The sequence below is a fragment of the Onychostruthus taczanowskii genome, unplaced genomic scaffold, assembly GCF_017590055.1.
Source record: "Onychostruthus taczanowskii isolate IOZ18803 unplaced genomic scaffold, ASM1759005v1 scaffold37, whole genome shotgun sequence".
NCBI lineage: Eukaryota > Metazoa > Chordata > Aves > Passeriformes > Passeridae > Onychostruthus > Onychostruthus taczanowskii.
In genome coordinates, this window is record NW_024501126.1 from 1,467,652 (window position 1) to 1,490,790 (window position 23,139).

Sequence of the window (23,139 nt, forward strand, 5' to 3'; positions counted from 1 at the left end):
ATCCATGTCCCAGCTTGGCCAGCTGTGTCCCGCTGGACGTTGCAAGGAGCAGTGGAAACGAGGTGAGGTGTTGACCTAATGCCCTACATGTAGGGCATTCAAACCTACCCTGCCTGACAGCTCCCAAACTGCCTGCCGAGGTTCAGCCCCATGTGGCATTTTCTGCTCTGCTACATCGCAGCTGGTCCAACCCTCCTGCCTTTGCACCATCCTGGGCATAAGCAAAGCCAGGGGTTTGGAATGTGTGTGTTTCTGGCTGCAAAGTGCAGTATTTTCTGCAGCTCAAATGCTCATCAGCGACTGGGAACACAACCAAAGAGGTGGGGAGGAGAGGAGGAAGCCACACTTGATCCCACAGAAACCACAAACCTAATTTCACACCAAAGGCAATTAGCCAGCACACATTTGGTTAGGGTGGCTGTGCTACTTTGTAAAACATGACCTGTTAATGAGCTGGGGAGGTGGATCTGAGTTTCTGCTAGCCTACATTGGCAAAGGAAAACCACCAGCAGTTAATTACCATCAGGAGAGGGGAGCAGGGGTGAAGTGGCCCTCAAAATCATCTCTGTGCACTTCCAAGTCCCGCTCTACATGATAGGATCTTCTCCCTGACTCCATACCATCACACCCAGCCTGCCTCCCAAAGCCACCAGGATGCTGCAGCATCCTTGGCCGGGCAGTGCTGACTCAGGCACAGGGTCCCGTGCCTGCTCCCTGGCACTGCTGTCCCCCAGATATTTCACAAGCAGATATAAAAATCCCTGAGTTAGGCACTTGCGGCTGTGCTCCCTGCAAAGGGAAGCAGTAAAAGGCTGATTTATGCTCTGAACCACAAAAGCCTTTTATTGCTGCTTTTTTTTTTTTAATGTAACTGTCTTGCCCTTAAATGTCTAATCCCTTTCTAACAGTCTAGGGGAAGTGGCAGGGCTCTCCACGGGTTAAAGGCGGTGTTTTTCAAGAGGATCACGTTGTCCACCAGGTCCCCAAAGCCCCTCTTGCCCTGGCACAGCCAGGCCCCCTGTCAGCAAGGGAGGAGGGCAGCAGCAAGCTACGTGCTGCTGGCATGGTCCACCACATTCTCCCAGCCCTCAGCCTCCTGGGGTTGTTGGAGAGTTATTCCATCACTTGGAGTATTCCCTGACAGTCTTGGGCACTGCTGCTCCTTCAGGGGAGAATAAAAACCCCAAGCTCATCTAACAGAAACAGGGATTTAAGAGGTTGACTCCAGGCATATACGTTTAAAGACATTGCCCAATTATTTCTTCATTTTTATTAATTACTGTTAGTCATTTATGGCCCCTTTTAAATTTAACTTCTCAAGAAAAATATTGCTTTAGAGGAAAAAAAAAAAAAAGGAAAGTCATTTCATGAACAATTAGCAAAAGATAAAGCTGCACCATAGAAGAGAAATACTGGGGGGGGCGGGGGGAGAGGAATATTTCAAATTGACTGGGGCATGCAAGTTGTAGAATGGATGGAAAGCCAGCCAAAATCCTAAGGAAGGGGTGATGCTGGAGAGGGGCAAAAGTACACAGTGTGGCATTGCTCAGTTCATTGTCAGGCCTGCTGTTAATTACTGGCTTTATTAATGATTTGGAAGCGATAAGAACTGTTAATTGCATCAGAAAATGATGCTACATTGGGAAGAGCTGAAAGCAGAGGTGAGAGCAGAAGAAAGAGCAGCGAGAGAAGCAGGGAGGGCTGTGGGGTGCAGAAAGATTTGATTTCATTCAGGCTCTGGGGGCTTTTCTACAGTTTCCCCCAGTAAAAGAGCACCAATAATGTTTGTGGACAAGGAAGGGGCCCACAGAGCTCACACAGGAGGGTTTGGTTTGAAGCAAGAACCATGGAGACCCTTGCTGTGCCCCTCAAGGGAGAAGCAGAGACTTGCCTGTAGTGTAAGGCAGGCAAAGTCCCTGCACAACAAAACTGATTGGAGTGGAGGGGCAGCTGACTCCAGAAGACCCCAGACGGTATAGCAGAGCGTGTTTAAAACAAAGCACTAAAATGGCAATACATTGCTCTGCCTGCTGTGCAGGTGAACTGAAGGAAGGGGGAAAACAGGACCCAGATTAATGTAGAAATTGCATTTAATGATCGTCTTGAGAAGCCACAGGACAAAATCAAGGGAGTGAGCTGCCACAAGCTGTTAAGGAGGAAACCCTCTGCCCACCGGATGCCAGTGTTGCCCAGCATTAAATCACATGGAGAAAACTCCTCTGGCAAGAGAATATTTGGTGCTTAAAGATACCCATCACTCCAGCTACCCGAACACCACCACATTCAAAAACGCACTCGCAACTTCCTTGGTGGCACAGTTAAATCTATTTGCAACTCATCGTTCTGGAGGTAGGCAAAGGTGACAAAGCCAAGGACGGAGCACTGTGTAAAATTTTACTTTTACTGAGCGGGCCCTAAAGAAGCCCAAGCAGAGTTTTATTGCGTGGCTCCTCGGGCTGACAGTCTCCATTAACCATCGGTTAATACTGCAGCGTCAGAGCAAAGCCGGAGTCGCTGCCCCGTGCTGTTAGAAAGTGTCCTTCAATCCAGCAAGAGACCTCGGAGTGAGAATATTTTGCATGAAGAGCCACTGGTGTAAGAGCTGAGCCTCTCAGCTCTGCATTGCAGTCAGCGTGTCGTGTACCGTCCCTCCACGCCACAAATAAATCTACAATTTCTCAGCTGGGTGCCTTTGGAAGCCACATACTAATACGCTTATATGGGAAGAGAGACCAGACAAGGTTCAAATAAAGAGCTCATGTAATAAATAAACATGAGGTCAGTATGGGAACAGCAGTAATTGCTTTGTATGACAAAATTTGCATAGCAAACATTTGTGATTAATGTACAGCCGGCGTCAGGTAAGGAGCCTTCACTATCGTTGCTCCATCTGCACCTTCCAATCTAGAAGGTACAGCAGCTCCAGCCAGAGCAATTAGTCACTGTTTACTGAGAGGCAGATCGAGCAAAATTTTTCTAGTTCAATATTTGAGCGAGTTTCGCCTCACAGCCTCCCGTTGGATCCATTTCTGCGCCAGGCAGGGATCACGCTTCTTTGCCGGGGGTGGCAAGCAGGGATGATCAGCACTGCTGCTAATCTGCTCAGCAAGGGCATGAGCTGGCTCCCAGCCTCTCCTGCTGGCCTCATCCAGGTGGTGTTCTTAGGGAAAACCCTAAGGAAGAGGCTGAATGCTCTGCATGTCAGGGCTCTGCTTCGCAGCTGCCTTTCCTTCCACCTGCCTCTGCCTGCCAGTTCCACTGCCCCTTTGCCACTGCTGGTGCAGGCAGTGGGAGGCAGCACCGAGGGCAAACAGCACCTCCTTCTTTACAGCCTCCCTTCTGCAAAGCCTGGCTAATTCATTCCAGCTGAACTTCCAGCTCTTTGGTGAAAGAGCCATAATCCAACTCGAAATGCTATCTTGATTTGGGGATTTTTTTAAATTTTTTTTTTAAAGGCATGCAAGCCATAGGCTTTCCTGGAAATGAGGTACTTTGGCTGCAGGGACTGAGGTTATTCCTATGAGGTTAATTCCTGTGGGAAAACCATTCCCCTGGAGCTGGTTGGAGGGAAGGCACTTGCTGCTGTGGTCTTCCACTTAATCTGCTTGGGGGGTGCCAGAGAAAGCTGTTAGCATCACTGGGAAGTCACTCCAAGAAGTAGTGCACCGACCAGCTGGAAAGGCATAAGGAGAGTTCCTTCACGTTGGTGAGATCCAGAAGGGCTTGATTGGGGTGAGCAGGCTTCAAAACCTAGGGCACACATTTTGGGGACATGAAGCAAAGGATTGAAGGTGTTGTTCTCTTGTGCACTTGCAGAGCTCAGTTACGACTGAGGTTGCCAATCAACTCATCAAGACTGATAAATGGCAGCTGCTTTCTCCCAGCTCTGATGAGATGTTGAGATTTTTCAGTCTCTGTCATTCCACGACAAGTCTTGATGAGATGCCGGTCCCCTGGATCTGTTAGGGACAACGCCTGTCGGCATTTCACCCTTGTGCTGGGGTGGGTGGCAGTGAGGGGGATGCTGGGCTGATGCTTGCAGGACCCTGGCACTGCAGCTGTCCCCACCTGAGAGCATCTAGGAGGTGCCACCAGCTGGCAGGGGACATCAGCTGGGGGGTGCATTGGTGGGAGATGCCATTACAGCTCTGTGCCCCGCAGAGCTGCAGGCAGGCTGGAAAACGTGGCTCTCATCGGCTGCTTCAGTGCCAAGTCCACCCACTACCACACTGAAGAGCGATCTCCAAGGTGCCGCCAACCTGCCCTATTGCCCTTAAAACCTCTCTCCCTCCCTCCTTTCCAGCCCTTCCACGCTGAAGCTTCGGCTGAGCGCTGGGAATCGCTACACTCTCCTTGGTGCTGAGCGTGCAGGCGGGATGCTCATCACTGCATGAGGGGCTATGAGCATTCACGGGAGCGGGTGTTTTGGGGCAGAACCCAGGCAGGAGGGTGACACGCCACGTCCTTGTCCGGATCAGGTGTGTGGCGGGCTCCCACAGCGGAGAGGAGCCGGGCGCGCTTCACGCTGCCCAGGATGCTCTCCACACTCCAGCTGCGGCCGCCGCTGGGCCGGGCTCAGCGGCGCATTTTGGGGGGGGGCTGTGTCGGGAGGTGTCCCTGTGCAGCCCGGAGCAGCGTCTCTCCCCGTGCCACCTCACGGCAGAGCTCCCTCGGGGTCGGGGTCCGGGTCCGGGTCCCGGTCCCGGTCCGGGTCCCGCCGGTGCTGCCGCGGCCGCCCCTCACGCAGGGCCCGGGGCGCGCACCTGCCCCTCAGGCGGGGCGGGGCGGGGCGAAAAGGCGGCAGCGGCTCCCCCCCCCCCCCCCGCCGCCGCGGCGGCGCAGGCAGGTGGGTGAGCGGCCGGAGCGGCGCCTTCCCGACAACTTCTCCGCGTCCCGGTGCCCGGCGCGGGGTGCGGGAGTTCGTGCGGGTCCCGCGGAGCGGCGGCGGCCAGAGGGCGACAACCCCCCGCGGGAAGCGGAGTGGAGCCGGCGGTCGCGGATCGCCCGCGCAGCAGCGCTCCGTGTCCCCCGCTCGCTGTCCCCGCCCGGCCCCGGGGCCGCCCTTGCCGCCGCAGCCCCGGGCGGGCTCCGTACGTGTCCCCGCAGGTGCCGCTGCCGTCCCGGCGGGGCTGCGCTCCCGAACTTGGCGCGGCGGCGGCCGTGCCCCGTACACCTGTGCGTTCGTGTGCGCCGCGCGTCCCGGCCCCGCCGCCTCAGCGCCGGGCCGGGGGTCCGCGCACGGGAGAGGGCGAGCGGGCGGCGTGGAAGTTAACGCTGGAAAAGGCGCTTTTTCCTCCGGCAGGGTCTGGCCGGGATTTTTTAACTTTCTGGAGGGAAACTTGCAGCGTTGGCTTGAATTTTGTTTTCCTCTTGGCATCCCAGCAGCGCTTTCTTGCCGCCGTAGTACGAGCTGTGCCGGCTCAGTCGCCCGGGGAGGGCACGGGGATCGCCCCCCGCTGCATCGCCCCTTTGCTGTGAATAAAACATTAAAAGGAAATTCCTTCAGTCTTTGTAACTTCGCTTTCTTTTTTTTTTTTTTTTTTCCCTTCCCCTTCCCTCCCCGGTGATGCAAAATTTATGCTGTTTGGGCGGTATTGGTGCAACAGCTCCTCGTTCTCACAATTTAGTTTATATTTTGGGGCTTTATGTAACAGAGAGAAGGAAGGATACGTTTGGTGAGAAGCGAAAGGAGCGTGTCCTGGCTTTGCCTGCCTGGTTGGGCTTTGAAGGCGGTTTTTGATCTTGGGACGCCGTTTACTTTTTCGCTGTGTGATTGTTTCCTAACCCTCGAAATCGGGAGGGGTGAAATGCTGGGCTGCTGCTTTTTTTTTTTGTATATTCTCTTCCTGCGGTTTGAATCGGTAAATCCCCGCTGAAGAAGAATGGCACTCCTCGTTTCACAGGCGCTGCTTCTCTGTATCTTTTTGCCTGCCTCCCTGTTTACACGCAGCCTGACTGTTCGCCTCACTTGATACTTTTCTGTCTCGCACTTTTCCCGTAGCCTGCCCCGGTTTTGGGCAGCGGCCGTCCCCACTGGGATGCTCCCGTGCTCTCCAGCAATCCTTCCCACCGCTCGGACCGGGCTGTTGGCGTGGACGATCACAAAGACTCTCCATTGCTGGATTTATACCCCAGTGAAAATAAAAAGCATCGGTCCAGGGTTGCTTGCCTGCCTTCCTGTCGTCTCTGGGGAAACCTCCTGGATCTGTGCTGCTGAAAAGCCTCTGTGCCCTGCACTGTGCAAAACAGAAAATCCGTTTATTAAAATAGAAGGGTTGGAGTGACATTTCCTATTTGGAGGGGTTTAGGCACTGCTATGGGCAGCTAGAAATGATTGAGCCTTGCTACTTGGTGCTTGCTGGAATAGCAGGGCAGGCTGGACAGGGAACCATGATTTGCAAGTATTTAGGACCCGCCAGAATTTTGGCTCTTTTGGGGGCTATAGGATGGGGCTCTGGCTGCCACCCTCATTTTCGGTGCATCGAGAGAGATGGTGATGCCGTTGCTCGTGCAAGCAAGCTGTTGGCCAAACTTCTGATTTCATTATCCTGTGTGTAAATATGTAAACACGTTGGGGTTTTCTGATTTCTTCTGTCTCCGTGCTTGGGCATATAATGTTTGCAGTGCACAGCTCAGGCGGGGTCACGTGAGCCAAACAGCTTGGGCTGTTACCTGGAAGCTGGCGAGTCTTTGTTCTGCTTGAAAATAGCTGATAAATTAACTCCATTTTCTGATATGTGGGGTTGGTGAGTTGTTAAATAATTACAGCCAAATTAACTTAGTCCTGTTTGAAGTATTCAGCTGTACTGAGAATAATCATACTTCAAATATTTTTTCAGTTTAATTTTTTTATTTCCTTTTTTCTTTTTTTTTTCTTTTTTTTATTTCCCAGTGAGAAGCGTGTTCAGGCTGATGTATGGGCAGTCTTTAATTTCATGCCTTTACTCCTCTCTGGGCCGTGTCGGATGGGACATGCCACACGCCTTCAGAGAGATGCAGCTCCTCTCCTTTGCTACAGCTCTCCTTGGCACCTCTCCCGTCCATTCCGCCACGATGTCTATTTGATGGTTAAAATTAGGCTGAGCTCTGAGTGCCTTTGCAAAGGCACGATAAATATTGACTGGGACTTTCAGCCTGTCACTGCCACAGAGCGCCTGGCCCCTGCACGGGGGTCGCTCTGTCTGGGCTTTGTCACCAAAAGGGAGTGGGCGCTGTCGTGGGCTCAGCACCCTCCTGGGTGTCCCTCCCGTGCCACACAGCCCTTCAGGTGTCTGAGGGGACATCTCTGCATGGTAGCCAGGGCAGCCTGCTGCTGTCCCTGCGTGTCCCCCGAGAGCACTGTGAGCCAGCGCTGCTGCAGGGCAGAGGAGCCTGGTTCTGGTGCTGCTCTTGGGGCATCCCCAGGGATCCTGGGGCAGCTCCAGCACGGGGTTGCACCACGCAGGCTCTGTGCCTGCACCTGCCCTGCTGAGACCGGCACTGCTGCGTGCCCCAGTGACTGAGTTGTGACTTTGCTTTTAAAAAAAAGGAGATGGTAATTGATGTTTATGTGTATGGAATTTGGCACTAGGAGCTGTGCTTGTAATTAACATGAAAACAGTAATAATAAGGACCTGAAATACACGCCTTATGAGTAAAGCAAATGAGACTTGGCAGTAGCAGCTCATGAAGGGGGAAGCCTTTCTGCTGAGCCTGCACGGTGGTGAAGTGGGATGGGAAGCAGAGAAAGGCACGTTTGGTCCATGGCAGCAAAGGGCCCAGCGCCCTGTGGGCGCTCCTGGCTGAGCCCCAAGTGCTGCATTGCACTCCTGGCTGTAATGCTGAGTTCTTCTGAAATGTGTGTGCCCTCAGTTTTCTAGCAGGGCATTAGCCACACACCTTAATAGAATTAATGTTTTATTCCAGTTTTCAGGGGGTTTTAGTTTGGTTGGGTTTTTCCTGTTGTTTTGTTTTTCAATTAAATTTCAGCAAACCGCAGCACATTGACTCGCGCTGTGTCTGGAGGCACAGCCTGTGATCCAGAGCGTGCACATCTTCCAAAGGCTTTTTGGAGAAACGCCTTTCTGTGGGTCACTGGTCAGAGCCGGGCAGCTGCTGGGGTGGGAGCTGAGCATTTCCTGGGCGGTGGTGGTGGGGCTTGCAGAGCGGCCAGCCCGCAGCCTGGCTCTGTGAGCATCTCTAGATGGCAGCAGCCCCCAGGAGCTCCCAGCATGAGGACAAACCGCCCGGAGCTGGGGCTGTGATTTCCCAGGCTCTGGTCCTCCTGCTCAGCTCTCCTACGTATCCCTTTCCCAGGCCGAGGAGCAGCTTTCCAGGTGGCTAATGGGAACCAGCCATCCCTGGAGTCCTGTCCCCACCTCTTGTGCCCCTGCATGTGTGACAGGGGAGGTGTAAGAGCACACTGGGTGAGTGACCCAAACACCGAAGTGCTTGTTATGAGCAACCAGAGGAGCTCAGGTGACTTACCGTGGATGACTCGTTAAGCTAAACAGTAAGTCAGTACCAGACCGATGACTGGTGCTGAAGGTGAATGAGTTCAAACTGGGAATAAAGTGCTTGGTCCTAATAGCGTAGGAATTGTTGTGATAACCTAGGAAGGAAAATAGAAGATAGATGGTCACTCAGCAGCATGGGCTCAGATCAGAGGGTCCTTCTGCAGTACATGTGATTGCTCAAAAAGATGATGTAGCCCATAGGTTTAATTTCTTTTTTGTGTTTTTGCGTGACAACAACTCCCTCCTGATTTCCTTAGGGACAGTAAGGGTGGGCCAGTACGTGGTGTTGGTGTGGGGCAATAGGATGGGTCCCTGGAAGCTTCTGATCTTTGTGTCCTGCCTGTGCAGATTGGGGGTTAGTGCTGTGCAGCCAGGCATTTATGCTGTTAAAACCACGGGCAAGTGGTGGCAGCTCCGTGGAAACAGCTAAGCCAGGTCTGCCCTTGTGCGCTCTACACGCTCTCAATGCACCGAGGCAATTTTGCTGGGAAAGGAGAGGGGGTTTGTTCCTGGGATTTGCTTTTTACTGTGGCAGGAATGAAGGCAGGATGAGGTGAGTGCAGCTGGGCTGTTTCCCGTGAATCACTTGTGTGCTGACAAGTCCTCGGGGTGTGCAACAGGCTCTGATTTTCACTGACTTCAAGGGTTTGCTTTTGCAAACAAGTGCAGGCTGCTGGTGGATTTTATGTGTGCCCACGTAGCCAAAGCCGAATTATCCCATGGGAGTACGCAATCTGCCAGAGATTCATCATTTCAGCAACTTTAGTTAATGTTTGTTTAGCGACTTCTTGTTTTGGAGGAGCAGTTTAAGCCGTGCTCGGTGGCAGTTCCCTTGTGATGAGCTGTGTGTCCACGTGATAAATGGTCTCATTTCTACTGTCCGCTACCTCTGCTGGGCATATGGGCACATGCCAAGCCTCCTGAAGTCTTTGAACAGCTGCTGCTATATATATCTCCTGATTTTCTTTTTTTTCCCCAGCCTGCCAGGGAAACTTGTCCTTCTTCCCACTTTGTGTAAAGGGTGTGCAAAGTCCAGGGCAGATGAATATTTGCTCGTGCATCAGTGATTCGTGAGGGTCTGATGTTGGCTGATGTTTGGGCAGCAAAGTCAATAATTCAAACTGCAGGAGCACGTACTGGTCACACCATAAGCTTGTGATGAATACCAAGAATATAAATATATATGAGGAATAGGAATTCATACTGCAAAGAGTATAAAAAATATTTTTCTTTTCTCGTGGTAACTGCTTTTTGTTTCCATGCCTGAAGCCTGTAAACTCTAGTTTCTGACAAAGGAGGAGGTAGGAAAATCAAGTAAATAAAAGGCAAAGTAAGCCTCAGACTTTTAGCAGATACAGTTCTTTTTGAGCTATAAAAAAATGATCAGTCATTGTATAAGCGTTCCTGTAAAGTCCTTTTTAGTGACTTCTAAGATTATACTCATGCTATGTTCAGCTCCTTTCTCTCCCAATGTCTGTGCAGCTACATGTACAATAACTGAATGGGCATTTATAGCTTGATCTTTCTTAATCTCCTAATAAGTCAGCAGTGCAACGTGGGCTCTTGTCACATGGTGACATGCTCCTGTGTCTCATCACCAGCTGCTGTTGAGCTTACAGAAATACAGAGCTTGCAGAAATCTTCCAAAATCCTACTGGGGACCACACCAAGCTCAGAGCAGTGCTGGTTGTGGTACCAGTGTCTGAGCTGCCCTATGGTCTCCCTCCTAGGCTGTATTCCCAGAGGAACTGAGGAGGAAGCTGGGCTGTGGGACGTGCTGCTGATGGGTTTTAAATTCATGTGCTGAGGCTACTGGGGCACTGCAAGGCATTATGTGACCCTTTGCCTGCAGCTGCTTGACTAAACTGCCTAATAAATGTCTATTAAATAGAGTTGTGATACCTGACCTCTCTCTTTTTCTCACCCCTCCCGATTGTGATTCATGTAGGAAATGGATCGTGCCAGAGGGAGGTTGAATAAAAAAGCTTGCATGCTGTAAGAAAGAAAAACCAAAGCAAAACCCCCTTGTGAACAAAACTGGGTTATGGAAAAGTTGGAAAAGCCCAAAACTGTGAATCAGTGGCACAGCCTTGGCTGTAGCATTGCTGTGAGAGCAGGACACTCTCGTGTTCTGGGTTGGTGACGATGCACTGGATAAAGCTCTGAAACCTATGCCTGTCTTACCTGTGGGTAAAGCTCTGATACCTGTGCCTGACTTTAGCTGTGGTTTGCCTCTTTCTGCTCCACTGAGACTCTCCAAAGGGTGCTTCCATCCCTTTGTTTTCCCAAGAAAGCCTCTCCTATGGGGCAGGTGCCTCTCGATTGCTGCCTCTTGCTGAGGTCCCTGAGCAGATATTGCAGATGTGCTTGCACACTTTGCATTTCAGCATATGCTGAAATAACCTTGGTGTGCAGAGCTGAATGTGCAGGGAAGAGATTTGTGGAGGTGTTTGGCTCATTTGAAGCCCTGTGAGCTGCTGAGCACCTTCTCCTGTGGACATGGCTCCCGTGGCAGGAGCTGGTACGGGCAAGTTGGAGCTGCTTTGGTGCACGCACAGGAAGCAAAACCATTACACTTAACTTGATACATATCCCAATGTTCAATTTCCATTAATTGAAATTACGTTGAAATATTGAACATTTTAAACATAAAAGTTTATGTACCGTGGTTAGTATGCTAATGGAATATTTTAGTAGTCTTTTAAGGTTAATGTCGCAGCCAGATGCAACCATAAGCATTTGTTCCTAAGAATTATTTTGCTTTAACCCCTTTTCCAAGATTGTCCGTATTCTGGTGAGTGTTCATCGGCTGCGCTGTGCCTGCCAGCCAGCTGTCATTTTAAGGTGGTCTTTTTGTCATCCAATCCACTATGCAAAGTTGAAGTTATTTTTGCTCATTATCTTTGCCAGTAAAAATGTATTTATCTAAATTTAAATTGCTGTTTGCTGAGGATATGTGACAGTATTTAGAATTCAGTATTATTTTATTATCTCTTTGAAAGGATAAAAAAGGCTCATTTATTTCAAGAGATATTTCTGCAAGCATGTAAAAATACCAGTGAAGTAGCTAACGTTTTCCAGTTGTTGTTGACTTCAAATTTAGCAACCATTGTCCCTGTTGATATATTTGATGCTCTAAAAATGTACTTGCCATTAAGTAGGAAGCTGAAGTGATTGGTAGGCAGATAATATTCTTCAGTAGCTATTAATAATGCTCAGAGGACATAGGCATTGGAGTGTATGGAAAAAGCCATGGAATTGTGTAGGATGGAGGCAAAAATAATGCATGTAGCTGTTTGATTTGAAAGCCATCCTTCTGTACCGCAGCGGCTGCTGCCTGAATTAGCACGTTGGGAACGAGAGAAACCAATATGCAAACAGAGTGGTGTGCAGCTCTTTTTGTTTGGGGAATTGAGGTTCCATCCCTGCTCTTTCGCTTCTTCCAGGAGCTGACTCAGACCCTGTGCAGCGTGTGGGGACCCCATTCCACTGGGGGCTTTGGTGGTGGAAGCTGGGAGTTGTTCCTCCCAGAGCCAGCTTAGCTCATGAGAACACGGGAATTAATAGCCCATTCAGAGAAAACTGAAATTTTTAAAACAAATATAAAGTCATTGCCACTTTTCTTTCTTCCTTTGGCCGCAGGAGGACTTCTGTGCCAGCACTGTGAGAGTTTCTCCCTGGATTTCTCAGCATCGAGTATTTCTTTGTCTCCTGGAGTTTTGAACTGCTCTTAAAATCATGCGTGCTTGGATCCTCTCCTGCAACATGTTTTAAACTGCTGCCAGCTCACACAGCTGTGCAGCCCTGGTGTCACCTGGGGCTGCACTCAGTGTGGGGAAGATCATATTAGAAAAATGTGGAATTATTATAAGAGCCTATAAATAGTGGTGATAACTTGTACAGCATTTGTGTCGCCCTCGTGCTGCATTACACACTGAAATCCTGGGCTAGGTTTGTTTCTAGTGTTGCTTCACGTGCCACTGTGAAACTTCATTATATCACGATATAACAAGCAGCTGCTGTGTGAGTAATGTGGTGCCTGCAGCACAGGTGGGGGGTTCTCTCTGGAGCAGCCAGCAACTGTAGTGATGCTTCACATTTTCCCTGCCTTGGTCCAGCTTCTTAGAAAGGAAACAAAGTCAGGTCTGTGCTGAATGTTTCTGGCTGTCCAAGGGTTTTGGTGTGCAGCTTGAACCTTTAATAAAATTGCTAACAAAAGATTATTTAAGAAGCTTTTGCTTCTTGTGGTAGCCAGAGATTGGGGATAGGAAGAAATTGCTAATCTTCCAAAAACTGAAGGAAAAATAGCAAACAGACTCACAGAGTGTTATTTGCTGCAAATTTCTTTGTGTCAATTTCAGTCCAATATCTTGGATTATGAGACTCTCAGTCTTCACAAAAAGAAGAAAAAAATCTTTAGCTTCTCTGTATGCAGAGAAAAGTCAAAACTCATGTAGCTTAAGAAATGGGGGAAAAATTCCAGTGGTTGTTTTCATAAGCCATATTTTTAAAATCCTTTGTACTATTTTATACAGGGGCTGATTGAATTGTGGTTTTGCAGTGTCTTGCAAATACTGCTGGTGAAATTGGCAATGGAAATGTGGGTTCATTAAGACTTAATAGCTTTGGTCCAATTGCTGCCACGACATGTGGTTAAGGCATTAAAATATGTGGGCTATGCCTCATGCTACGGTACAGCAATTACTGGGTAGGTGTCCTTTGATACTGGAAAACAATCTTGCCAGACTGTTGCTGTCAATTTGAATAATCCCACTCTTGCTGAAGGCCCATGGAAATGAGACAAAACATGGCAAATAGTGGCTTTTTGCAAAAAAAAGACTGTAGAGTGTGTGTGATTTCTGTAGGTCCTCTCTGGCCCAGATGGATCCTGTCCTTGTGGGCGTAAACCTTCTGCTCCAGCACTCTGCACCTTGTGCTTTTCCTGTGTTAGAAGCGTCCAAATTGTTCCAGGCTGCGTGAGAATTGCTGTGACATTTGTTTCCTTTTGGTTTGTTTTGGATCTAGTCTGACTGGTTTTTTCATTGATGTGACAAAATGACATCAACTCCTGGTACATTCCTGGCGTGGGTGTTTGGGAGTCCATCTTTTTTGGCTTACTGGTGACTGGGTCTTTGTAGCCCCTGTCAGATTTAGATTTGTTTGTGTTGCCTTTTGGGGCCTGTGTCACGTTTTCATTGTTTGTCCTGAGCTTTAATGCTGGTGTTTCCCTTGGGCACAGATGGTGTTGCAGTGCTTTATGAGGCAGTGCTGCTGCAGGCTGGTGAAGGATGAGCACTGGAGCAATGCCAGCAAGGAGGAGGGATGCACTGCTACCTGGATTGTTACTCCTCACTTTGGGTAGTGCCGATGTGAGCCCAAGTGCCAGGGTTTCTTGGGGTCCCAGCTGACTCTTGCAGAAGATCACCAAAGCTCATCTTACGTGTGTTCCTTAAACCAGGAGTTGATTAAATTCTCTGAGAACTACTGTGAACTGCAGCATGCCTGTTTGTCTAGGAATATCTGGAATAAACCCCCTGTTTATTTGGTCGCACAGTCTGAGGCTTATTCTGGTGGGTAAAATAAAGCTTTCCTTGGGAGTCATCAGTATGAGGTGCTACAGCAACATCATTTCTTGATCACACAAGCCTGGTTTAGTGATATTAAGGAGGGTGTATCTGGGTGCCACACAACACAGGACTTGTGGAGGAGATGTCGTAAAGAAAACTATCAGTGGCAGGCTCCAAAGTATCAGGGAAGGGCAGAGAGGAGCAAAAGCCACCTCAGATCCTTTGTGGTTTGGGTATAGTTGTGGGGGATGAAATGCATAATGAAAATGCCTGAGGGAATTGGAGTTGCTTTTCTCTGGGTCTCTGAGGGAATTGGAGTTGCTTTTCCCTGGATCTCTGAGGGAATTGGAGTTGCTTTTCCCTGGATCTCTGCAAGTGTCTGTGGCTCAGGGACTGATACCAAGTCTTCCTGCTGATGTGCTTCTTGAGTGAGGTGGCAGTGGCTACTTCAGTGGTAGTCTTTGTCTTTAACACTCTAGTTAATTTCTTTCCCACCAAGTTTGGGTTTCCAGCAGTGTGATTACTTATGGATTTGTAAGTCAGAAATAGCTTGGTAATTGCTATATTTCTTTGCCCCCAGTAGCAACAAGCATCTTAAATTTAATGCGTCATGCACACAGAAAATTGATATTTGGCCAAAACTTACAGGCTCTGACAGCTAATCTTACAGAGCTTTTGCTTGACATGTAAAATAGAGACTTGGTGTTGACATGCACAGGAAAATTGATGGTATTTAGGATTATTCCATAAAAGAAAAATACACCTTACGATTGGCTGAAAATAGTTGAGGATGATTAAATTTAGATAAAAACCTCTCCCTAGAGGTCAGCAATGCAAAGGCCTGGGACATCAACTGCTTGGATCATGTGCAGAAAACCCTGCACCACCTCATAATTCAAAGCTGGATTTTGCTTTATCTTCAGGATTTGTGTAAAAAAACTGTACTCATGAGCTGCTGACCAGCTTGCTAAGAATAGTTTTCTTTTAATGTGTTTGTACTTTGATTTTCCTCCCTAGAATACATCCTGAGTAGCAAGGAAGTCCCAGATGTCTTTCACTGAAAGAATTACAATAAGAAACTTTCCAGTGCTTCTGATGGCGATAACTGGCATGTTTGTACAGATATTTGGCTCTCAGTTGCAATTTAAAGGACTAGAAGTTTCAGCAGAGAAACTTGTGGCTTTTTGGTGGCCGTGTACTGCATTATGCCAAGGTCACACGATGCTCTTTTTTGGGTAAATACACATTTCATCATCTTTTTTCAATATCTGGTTTAGGTTCAGTAGGTCTGGATGACTGGCCTTCAAAACTACCCAATATCTATTTATTAAATAGAGCATTTGTGTTCAACAGAAAATGTAAGACCCAATTTGAAAATTAGGCCCATGCAATTATGCGGTCAGGTATTCGCACGTGTAATTGCTTGCACAAATGGTCAGTTAGATGTGTAACTGTCCTTTTGCATGCAAAATTAACCTGTTTTGCTGATTGGGCTTGGAATATTCATGGTAGAAAACATGGCTTTCTGGAGATGGCTGGCTTGTCACACCTTGCCCTTCCATTGGTGTCTTCCTTTTATGGGACTGGTATGATTCACCTGTGTTAGGAACAAGCTCCTGAGTAAATCCAGCACCCTTGGGTTCTGCTTTTGTGGTGCTCCAGATCTGTGACAACTGTTGAAAAGATTGTGAGGGGAATGTGTGTGTTACACCCATGCATGTATTAAATTTAAGAATAAACACAAATGCACACAAACAAATTGCTCTGGAATTTACTGTTTGGATGACATTTAATGTGGTGCTTTCACAGTGGCAAAAGAAGATAGTTTGATTTGTATATTTTTGTGTGTGTATTTTCACATACACTTCAGAGTTACTCTTATTTTCCTTTTTTATCTGGTGTGCTGTCAAAACACTTCAGTGAAAGAGTTCAAAGCAACAGCTTTGAGGAATCTGTAGAAATACAGTCATCACTTTGCAAGCACTTGTTCCTCTGGCACGGTCCCTGGGTGCTCACATGGGCAAGGCTTTTGGTCTCTCTGTTGCCACTCCATGTGTTTGAACATTAATTCTCCTTTTCCTGAAAATCCAGAGTAATTGTGTAACTGGCTCAATGTGTGTAGGCTTTATACTTCAGAGAGAGGTGGTGGTGATTTGATATCAAAATTTGGTGCTGTTTCTGAGGAGGGAGTACTTGTTTGAGCCTTTAGAGAAAGATGTGTGCTTGTGCTTCTTTTCAGGCTGGAATGCAGGAAATACTGTGGTTCAAGTTGTTCTCAAAGAGCAGGGAGCCTTGCTTTCACCCATGGCATCATCTGACTGTGCACATTTTAGGGCTCAGTGTGGCACTTTCTCATGCCTGAAAAATTAAATTGGGCAGAAACCTTCAGTTGCTGTTGTCTGGGACCTCAGAGTTTTGAAACTCTGAACAGCTGAAACCACAGGCTAGGCAAAGCCTTCAGGCCTGACCTCGGGCAGTGGGGAGTGCAAGAGGGCATTATAAATTAAATCTCTCTTATTTTAAATGCTTTGAAGGGAGTTTTTCCTTGCAGCTTCAATGGCAGCAGTGTCACCTGCGTGGGTGCTGCTGTGCAAAGTGCCCACTGCTGGTGTGTAGGTGGGTTGAGGAGCAAAAGCGGTTTCTCAGCTGGCTCTTTGAGCCAAATCCTGCAGCTTTTCCCTGAGAACCAGCAGGCTGGAGTGGTTATGTGCACATCAGATCAGTGCTTCCCAGCTGCTAGTGGTCCAAGAGTGCTGCTCCTGGTGCCTCTGCTCCTGGTGCTGTGCCACTCCCTCCCGAGGAGGGATTTTCCGCAAGGAGCGCCCCAGTGCGCATGTGGGCAGGATGCTCTCGCTGAAGGGCGAGGTGGCACCTTGGTTTCGTGCTGGCTTGTCTTCCCAAAGCGATGGTACGCTGAGCCCGAGAAGGATTAAGCAGGAGCATATTAAGGTCACTTTTTATTCCTGAGCTAGAGGTTTATGTCCTCTGTGCATATTAATTTCACAGCTTGAGATATGGTAGAAAGGAGAGCAAATAAGAGTGCAAGTGTATTGGGTAGCCTCGACAATTGAGCTGCAAGAGAGAGCAAAAGCTAAAGAGCTGCTTTTCCTTTCCACGCTGCATTAGCATGAATGATGTAAAAACTGTGGAAGGATTCAAGCCCAAAACTCCAAAATTACCAGCATTATATTTTAATTTTGTTTATGTCTGCATGGCATTTAATTCATTTTGGCTGGTGTTTGTGGGAGGTTGTGGGGAGAAAGAACAGAGAATTGCAGGTTGCTGTATGCAAAACTGAAATCTTTTATGTTTTGCGTGATTATAAAACAGAGGTTGCAAAACTCTTCCTTGCACCTTCCCAGTAGCTTTGATGAGGGTTACACACCCACAGAGGGTGAGGGACTTGGTGTCAGAAAAGCAGAGTTTGTAGCTGACCTGCAGCCAAGAGCACAGGTGGAGGATTGCCCCGAGAGGGTGTTTGAAAGAGGCAGCCGGGAGTGGGAGTGGTGTCAGAGCACAGGAGGCTCTTTGAGCTCTGTCCTGGCAGCTTTGATAAATTGAAAATCCTTCAACTTTGTGGGATGCACAGGCAGTCTTTTCAAATTCCAATGTGGGTGATTGCATTTTCTTTATTCCTCTGTGTAGGACCCGTCAGCCTCTGGGGAGGGTGGGAGCTGGATGGGGGGTTTGTGAGCAGGATCTGCTGGCTCTGATGTTAAAGGTGGGGTTGGCCTTGCTGGACTTCCCAGAGCATTTAGTTGTTGCTGGAAAAATTTCTGTGGCCATTGGTGTCCACCTGCTCTCTTTTCTGCTGTGGGAAACGTGGTCCTGAAGACTTGTGAGCTCTCCAAAGCCATGGATTTCTAGTTCATGGTGTCAGTTCAGCTTCATGAGATGGACAGCCTTCTGAGTAAAAGTATAAACCCATAAAGCATTCCGGGATAAGAAGGGATAACAAAATGCGCTGTGGAAATTATAATACTAATTATATTACATTAGTACAGAGGAGCTAATAGCTCTCTTTGCTCCATAGCAACTGCTGTGCTTTGTCACAGGTAGTGCTGTGGGAAAAGGCAGATGAAAGGGTTAAATCGTGTTATCCAGGAGCAGCCAGATCTGCTCTCTTCCCAGTCTTGTACTGGAGCTGTGTGACTCAAACACTGTGGGGTCAGTGGGTTGTCAGGCTTGACCTCACGGTGGGAGAGGGGGTAAAAGTCACTCACACAGGGAGCTTGCAAAGCCTTTTTACACTGGTGTTTGGGTCACTCTGCCTCCTCCTGAGTCACCACTGCAACTTCCACAGCCTCCAGTACTGACTGGTTTATCTCTGAATCTGGCCGTGTAATAAAATATTACAGGTGAATTAAAAGATGCTTTTATTAGGGCAGTTTGGCTTACTGTGAGCAGTCTGAAAATAGACTGTGGATATTCTTGATCTTTAGAGACATTAGCCTATCTTTAAAAAACAAGTAAGGAATGAGGTATTTTATACACAGCTCTCAGAGCTGTATGAAAAAAAAAAAAAAAAGCAGACTACAAAGCACAGCGCAGGAAAATTGATTCATCATCAATTTATTGCATGGAGCTCTAGGCAAGCTCATCTCAAGACAGAACAGAGATCTATAAAATCTTTTCATCTGAAACTATGAATTAAATTGGGAGGAACTGCTGATGATGAGAGGCCAGAACCAACTCTTAAACCAGACATCCTTTTGGGAATGGGTCTTCTGCTGCAGCAAGATTTTCACCAGCCATGGATGTGGAGCTTAATTCTTATTACCCGGCTTCTCTCCTTACAGTGAATCTGGCTTATGCAGGAGCAAGCCTGCAACACTCCCCCTGTTCTCCCCACCCTTGATTTCAGTATAATTTTTCCTTTCTTCATCATTGTGTCTTGTTAATCTTGCAGTTTCTTTTCCTGACATGTTCTTCTCTTCTTCTATTGTGTGTGCAGATTCTTTAAACCTCCTACTAAAAAGGAAACTTGCCTTTTTCATCTGGAAGCCTCTGAAAACAAGCAGATGCATCTCCATTGTAAGATCACTATATCAATAAATAAAACTTCTTCATATATTCCCTTTGAAGAAGCAAGTGAGACAATGCTCAAGAACTCCTGCCTGCAATTTTTTCTTTCTTTTGCATTGGGGGAAGCTGTATTATGTCAGCGACCTGTAATAAATAGCACCACAATGAGAAGCCTCATTCACTTTGCATCCATGCAGAAACAACTAAGCTCTCTTCCCATGCCACGGGAAAAAACGAAAAAAAACCCCAAAAAGTGAGAAAGAAGGGAATTAAAGAAAAGAATTGACCTTGGCTTGCAGTTGCTCTGGTACTAGCAGGAAGCTGTCTAGCAGTGAGACACCAAAGTTTTGCGTTTGCATCGCCTGTGCTACTGCAAACTGTGCAGCCCAGAGTGCAGCCTTTGCCTTCCTCCTCCTGCCTGCGAGTGCAGTCAGCCAAGCTCTTAGCTGGCAAAAGACAGTGGTTTGGAAGGCTCAAGTATTTTGACAGAGGGTGGGGAGGGAAGGAAAAAGGGCTTACACAATGATGAGGTGCGATGTAGTCAGACCACTTCTCTGCAATTGGTTATTTTTTCATCTCCTGGATTGGTGATAATGTTAAACTAATTTGGAGGTTTTCTTGCGAAGAAGAATATGTGCTATATAGAAGGGGGAAAATGTAAAGGCCTTTAAGAGTACTGGTTGAAAGTAGGCTGTACTTTTGTACACTTTTTTGTTTGTAACACTTGCTGTTAGATCTGTGGATAATTTTCTTTATTGCTTTCTCATTGGGGTGTTTGATTTTTGAAGTTTGTAAAACACCTACCCCCAAAAAATTACTTTCATAGGGTGCTGGGGTCTTCTATCAGCAGGTTCCTGCCCTTTCCCTGTGTGGACTCTCCATCTGTTTGTGCTGGGATAGCCAGGAAGTTTCTAGGGATTGGTAACCACAAGCTCCACTGGCTTTGGCGTGCTGTGGGTGTGGATCTAGCACTCCCCATTCCCTCTCCTGGTAGCTTTTCATGGGAGCTGCTCATCCCACTGTGTAAGCCTGGCTTTGCTGTGGGATCCAACAGGTTGGGATGGCTAAACCCCTCCTTTGCTTTGCCTGCAAAAGGGGAATAGCAGCTGGCACACCCTTCTAGCATCACTGCTGAGCACAGTGCTGGTGTTCCTTTAGGTGTGTCTGTGTGTCCATCTGTCTGTTGGCTGCTGCTGTCTCTATGGGGCTGCACAGATCTGCATTGGAGACATGGGAGAAGAGCTCTTGCCTGCAGAGGTGTGGTTTCCTGTGGCAAGGTGAGGAAGGTGGAAGGATGCAGCAGGAAGAGGGCAACAGGGGAGAGAGAATACCCAAACCAGTTTTGTTTGGTCGTGGTTAGGGGTTTTTTTATGGTGTTTTTTGGTTTTTTTGTTTGGTGTTTTTTTTTGGGAGCCCTTTCAGGCTAGCCTCACTTGCCCAACATCATCATCTGCCTGCGTCATCCTGCAGTAAATACAGTTATTGGCCCTGCCCCTTGCTCAGCAGGGGAGGTTGCACTCAGTTATCTCCCCCAGCAGTGTGCCTGGTCAAGGCTCCTCGTGGTGAGAAAATGCAGGTCTTGTAGCAGGAAAAACTCACTTCCCACTTTTGGGAAGGGTTCTGGCACCTGTGACCTTGTCAGAAGAAATATCTGCGCATTCCAATGGCGGCTGCATGCCTTGGTGAAGTACATCCTGTTCATGTAGTGCTGCCACGTCCCCAGAAACCACACAATACCTCCAGCTGGGACTTTGCATGTGCTGACCAGCCACATCCTTTCCCACTGGCAAGGAGCAGAGATGCTCTCTGGGAATGGTTGGCACCATCCCAAACTTCAGTGGGGGTGGCAGCAACACAGAGTGTCTGGTGAAAAGTGGAGGAGCAGGGTAGAAGACATGCTGGTGGCACTGCACCAGAGAGGCTTTGGGGCAGAAATTCAGGCAGGGAAAAAGCTTGCTTTGTGTTTAAGCCTCAATATGAAAAGGGTGGGACACTTAACCCTTTCCTTCTGTACTTTCCAGGATCCAGGGAATGGGAAGATGTGCACTAAAAGCAGTTGTCATACTGCTTCTATTTCTTTGTGGGACAAAGTTTTTTTTTGCAACCATTTCTTTATTATAAATTCATTTAATATTCAGCATATAAGCAGTAAAAATAATTAAGCCATTTAGTATTCCTGCAGATACCCTGTGTACTTCTGAAAGTATTTTGTTACATTCCAGCATTAGTTAATGGATGCTTAGAATAGATTATCACTTGGATTGCCTCTCATTTCTTTCTACTGAGTATTTTTCTTCTTTAACATAGAGTGCCACGCAGTTTTAGTTGATGGTTAATGTGGCACATGAATCATGCAGTGTAATTCGCAGGGGGAGAAGGATAAACACGTGTGCTGCTGGCATGATGCTGCCTGCCCCCTCTCTGTGCCCAGGTTTGGGTTGGGATGAGGAGGTGCTCATTGCTCTCTGTCTCACCTGGGAGCCTGGTGCCTGCCCCCTCTCTGTGCCCAGGTTTGGGTTGGGATAAGGAGGTGCTCATTGAAGAAGTTGCCCATGCTGTGCTGAGCTCCCTGGATGTGAAGATGACTGTTCCCCTGTTCCTGACTTCATGGCTGGGCAGCCTCTCTGGGTAGCTCCTCTTTTCTTTCTAGTTAGACCTGTGGTAACTTCAGCATCAGGTTGAGCAGTTGCACTTGGCCCAGAAGTGGCAGGATTTGGAGCACTTAGACAGATGTAACCTGCTTTACAGCCATCCAAAATCTAATTTCTGAAGGAACTTGGTGAAAAATGAATGGGAGAAGTGTCTGCCCATTTTTTTTTTTTAATATAGTGTTTTTGGGAGGTCAAACCACTTTGTTTTGTTATCTAACTATTCTTTCCAGTGTCTCATTGTAAAGCTTTTGTTAATTAACATTTAATTACTGGGTTATGATGGAACCATGGGAGTCTTATCTAAAAGCAAAGCAATTGGCATACGGATTCATTATGATCAGAGCAACCATAATGAATGTCAAATTAATTCATAATAATATGACACTAAAATGTTAGGCATATTGTTAATAATTACTGATGTGCTTTTACCTTATCCACTTTTAGTATTATTGCTTTTTACTATGTATACCAGGGAGCCAGCTTTCCACTACCTATCTTTTTACACTGGTAATGCCAGTCTGCTTTAGCTGCAAATAGCTTAATTATCTGTTCATCTCTTTCACAGTAATTAGATACAGCATGAAAGCTAGGAAGTTGATGTAAATAAATATGATTTATTCTGGAGATTCTGTAACTGTGGGTTGTTACATAAAAGTGACAATGTAAATAATGAGGATGGTCTGTTGCTTGCTGTCTTTCATTGGGGAAAGGGGAGGGGAAATATGTCAAGCATTGTCACACTTGTGATTAATACACCATATTACTGTTGTTTGACAACACATAGTGATTTATTTTAAATAAAATTATGTATTTGGTTCTTGGTTTTAACACAAAATACCTAAAACCAGTTTTTAGTGTTAAACACATCTCTGAGTTTTCTAGCTTGTATTTTATGGCTTTGTAGCCATATTTTTTTTTTGTTGGATTAGTTTTCTTGCACTTTCAGAATAGAAGTTCTTGAAATAAAAAAGAAAAATAAAAAAAAAAATCCCTGTCCTAATGTCTGTGAGATACAGTGGTGGGAGGATAGCAGGCATATTTTTGTAAGGTGAGATAAGAGGACAGTGTAGTCTGTCGGGCATCTTTATTGCTTAAAAACACCCATTGCACAGTGGTTCAGGATTCAAAGGTGTTTATTAATACTTGCTCACCTTCCCAAAACACTTCAGTGTTCTCCTTCCCCTGGTCACAAATTACTTGCAGTGAGGCTGCAAGTATGTAAAAATTTGCCGTGTAAAAATTTGATGGAGATAGCACGTCTCTGTTTCCCACCACTGCTTGTCCTACCTGCCGTAGACTTTGGAGCCTGGGGGATGTTTCTGGAATAAAATAAAATAAAATTAATAAAATTAGAAATTTCTAAAAAGTGGAATTTTAACCTGGCTAGAATGAGTGTAAAGT

General features: G+C 47.2%; 1 protein-coding gene across 2 annotated transcripts in view; it reads left to right on the forward strand.

Moving 5' to 3' along the window:
• Positions 1-8,411: 8,411 nt before the first annotated feature.
• Positions 8,412-23,139, forward strand: part of ERBB4 (erb-b2 receptor tyrosine kinase 4) — a 575,852-nt gene continuing 561,124 nt past the window's right edge. The window contains exon 1 of one of the 2 annotated variants that reach the window (XM_041411680.1): positions 8,412-8,491. In XM_041411680.1, the coding sequence (XP_041267614.1) occupies position 8,491 (1 nt within the window). In that variant the 5' untranslated portion in view covers positions 8,412-8,490. The remainder of the gene's footprint in view (positions 8,492-23,139) is intronic. The other variant, XM_041411681.1, reaches the window with a different exon arrangement.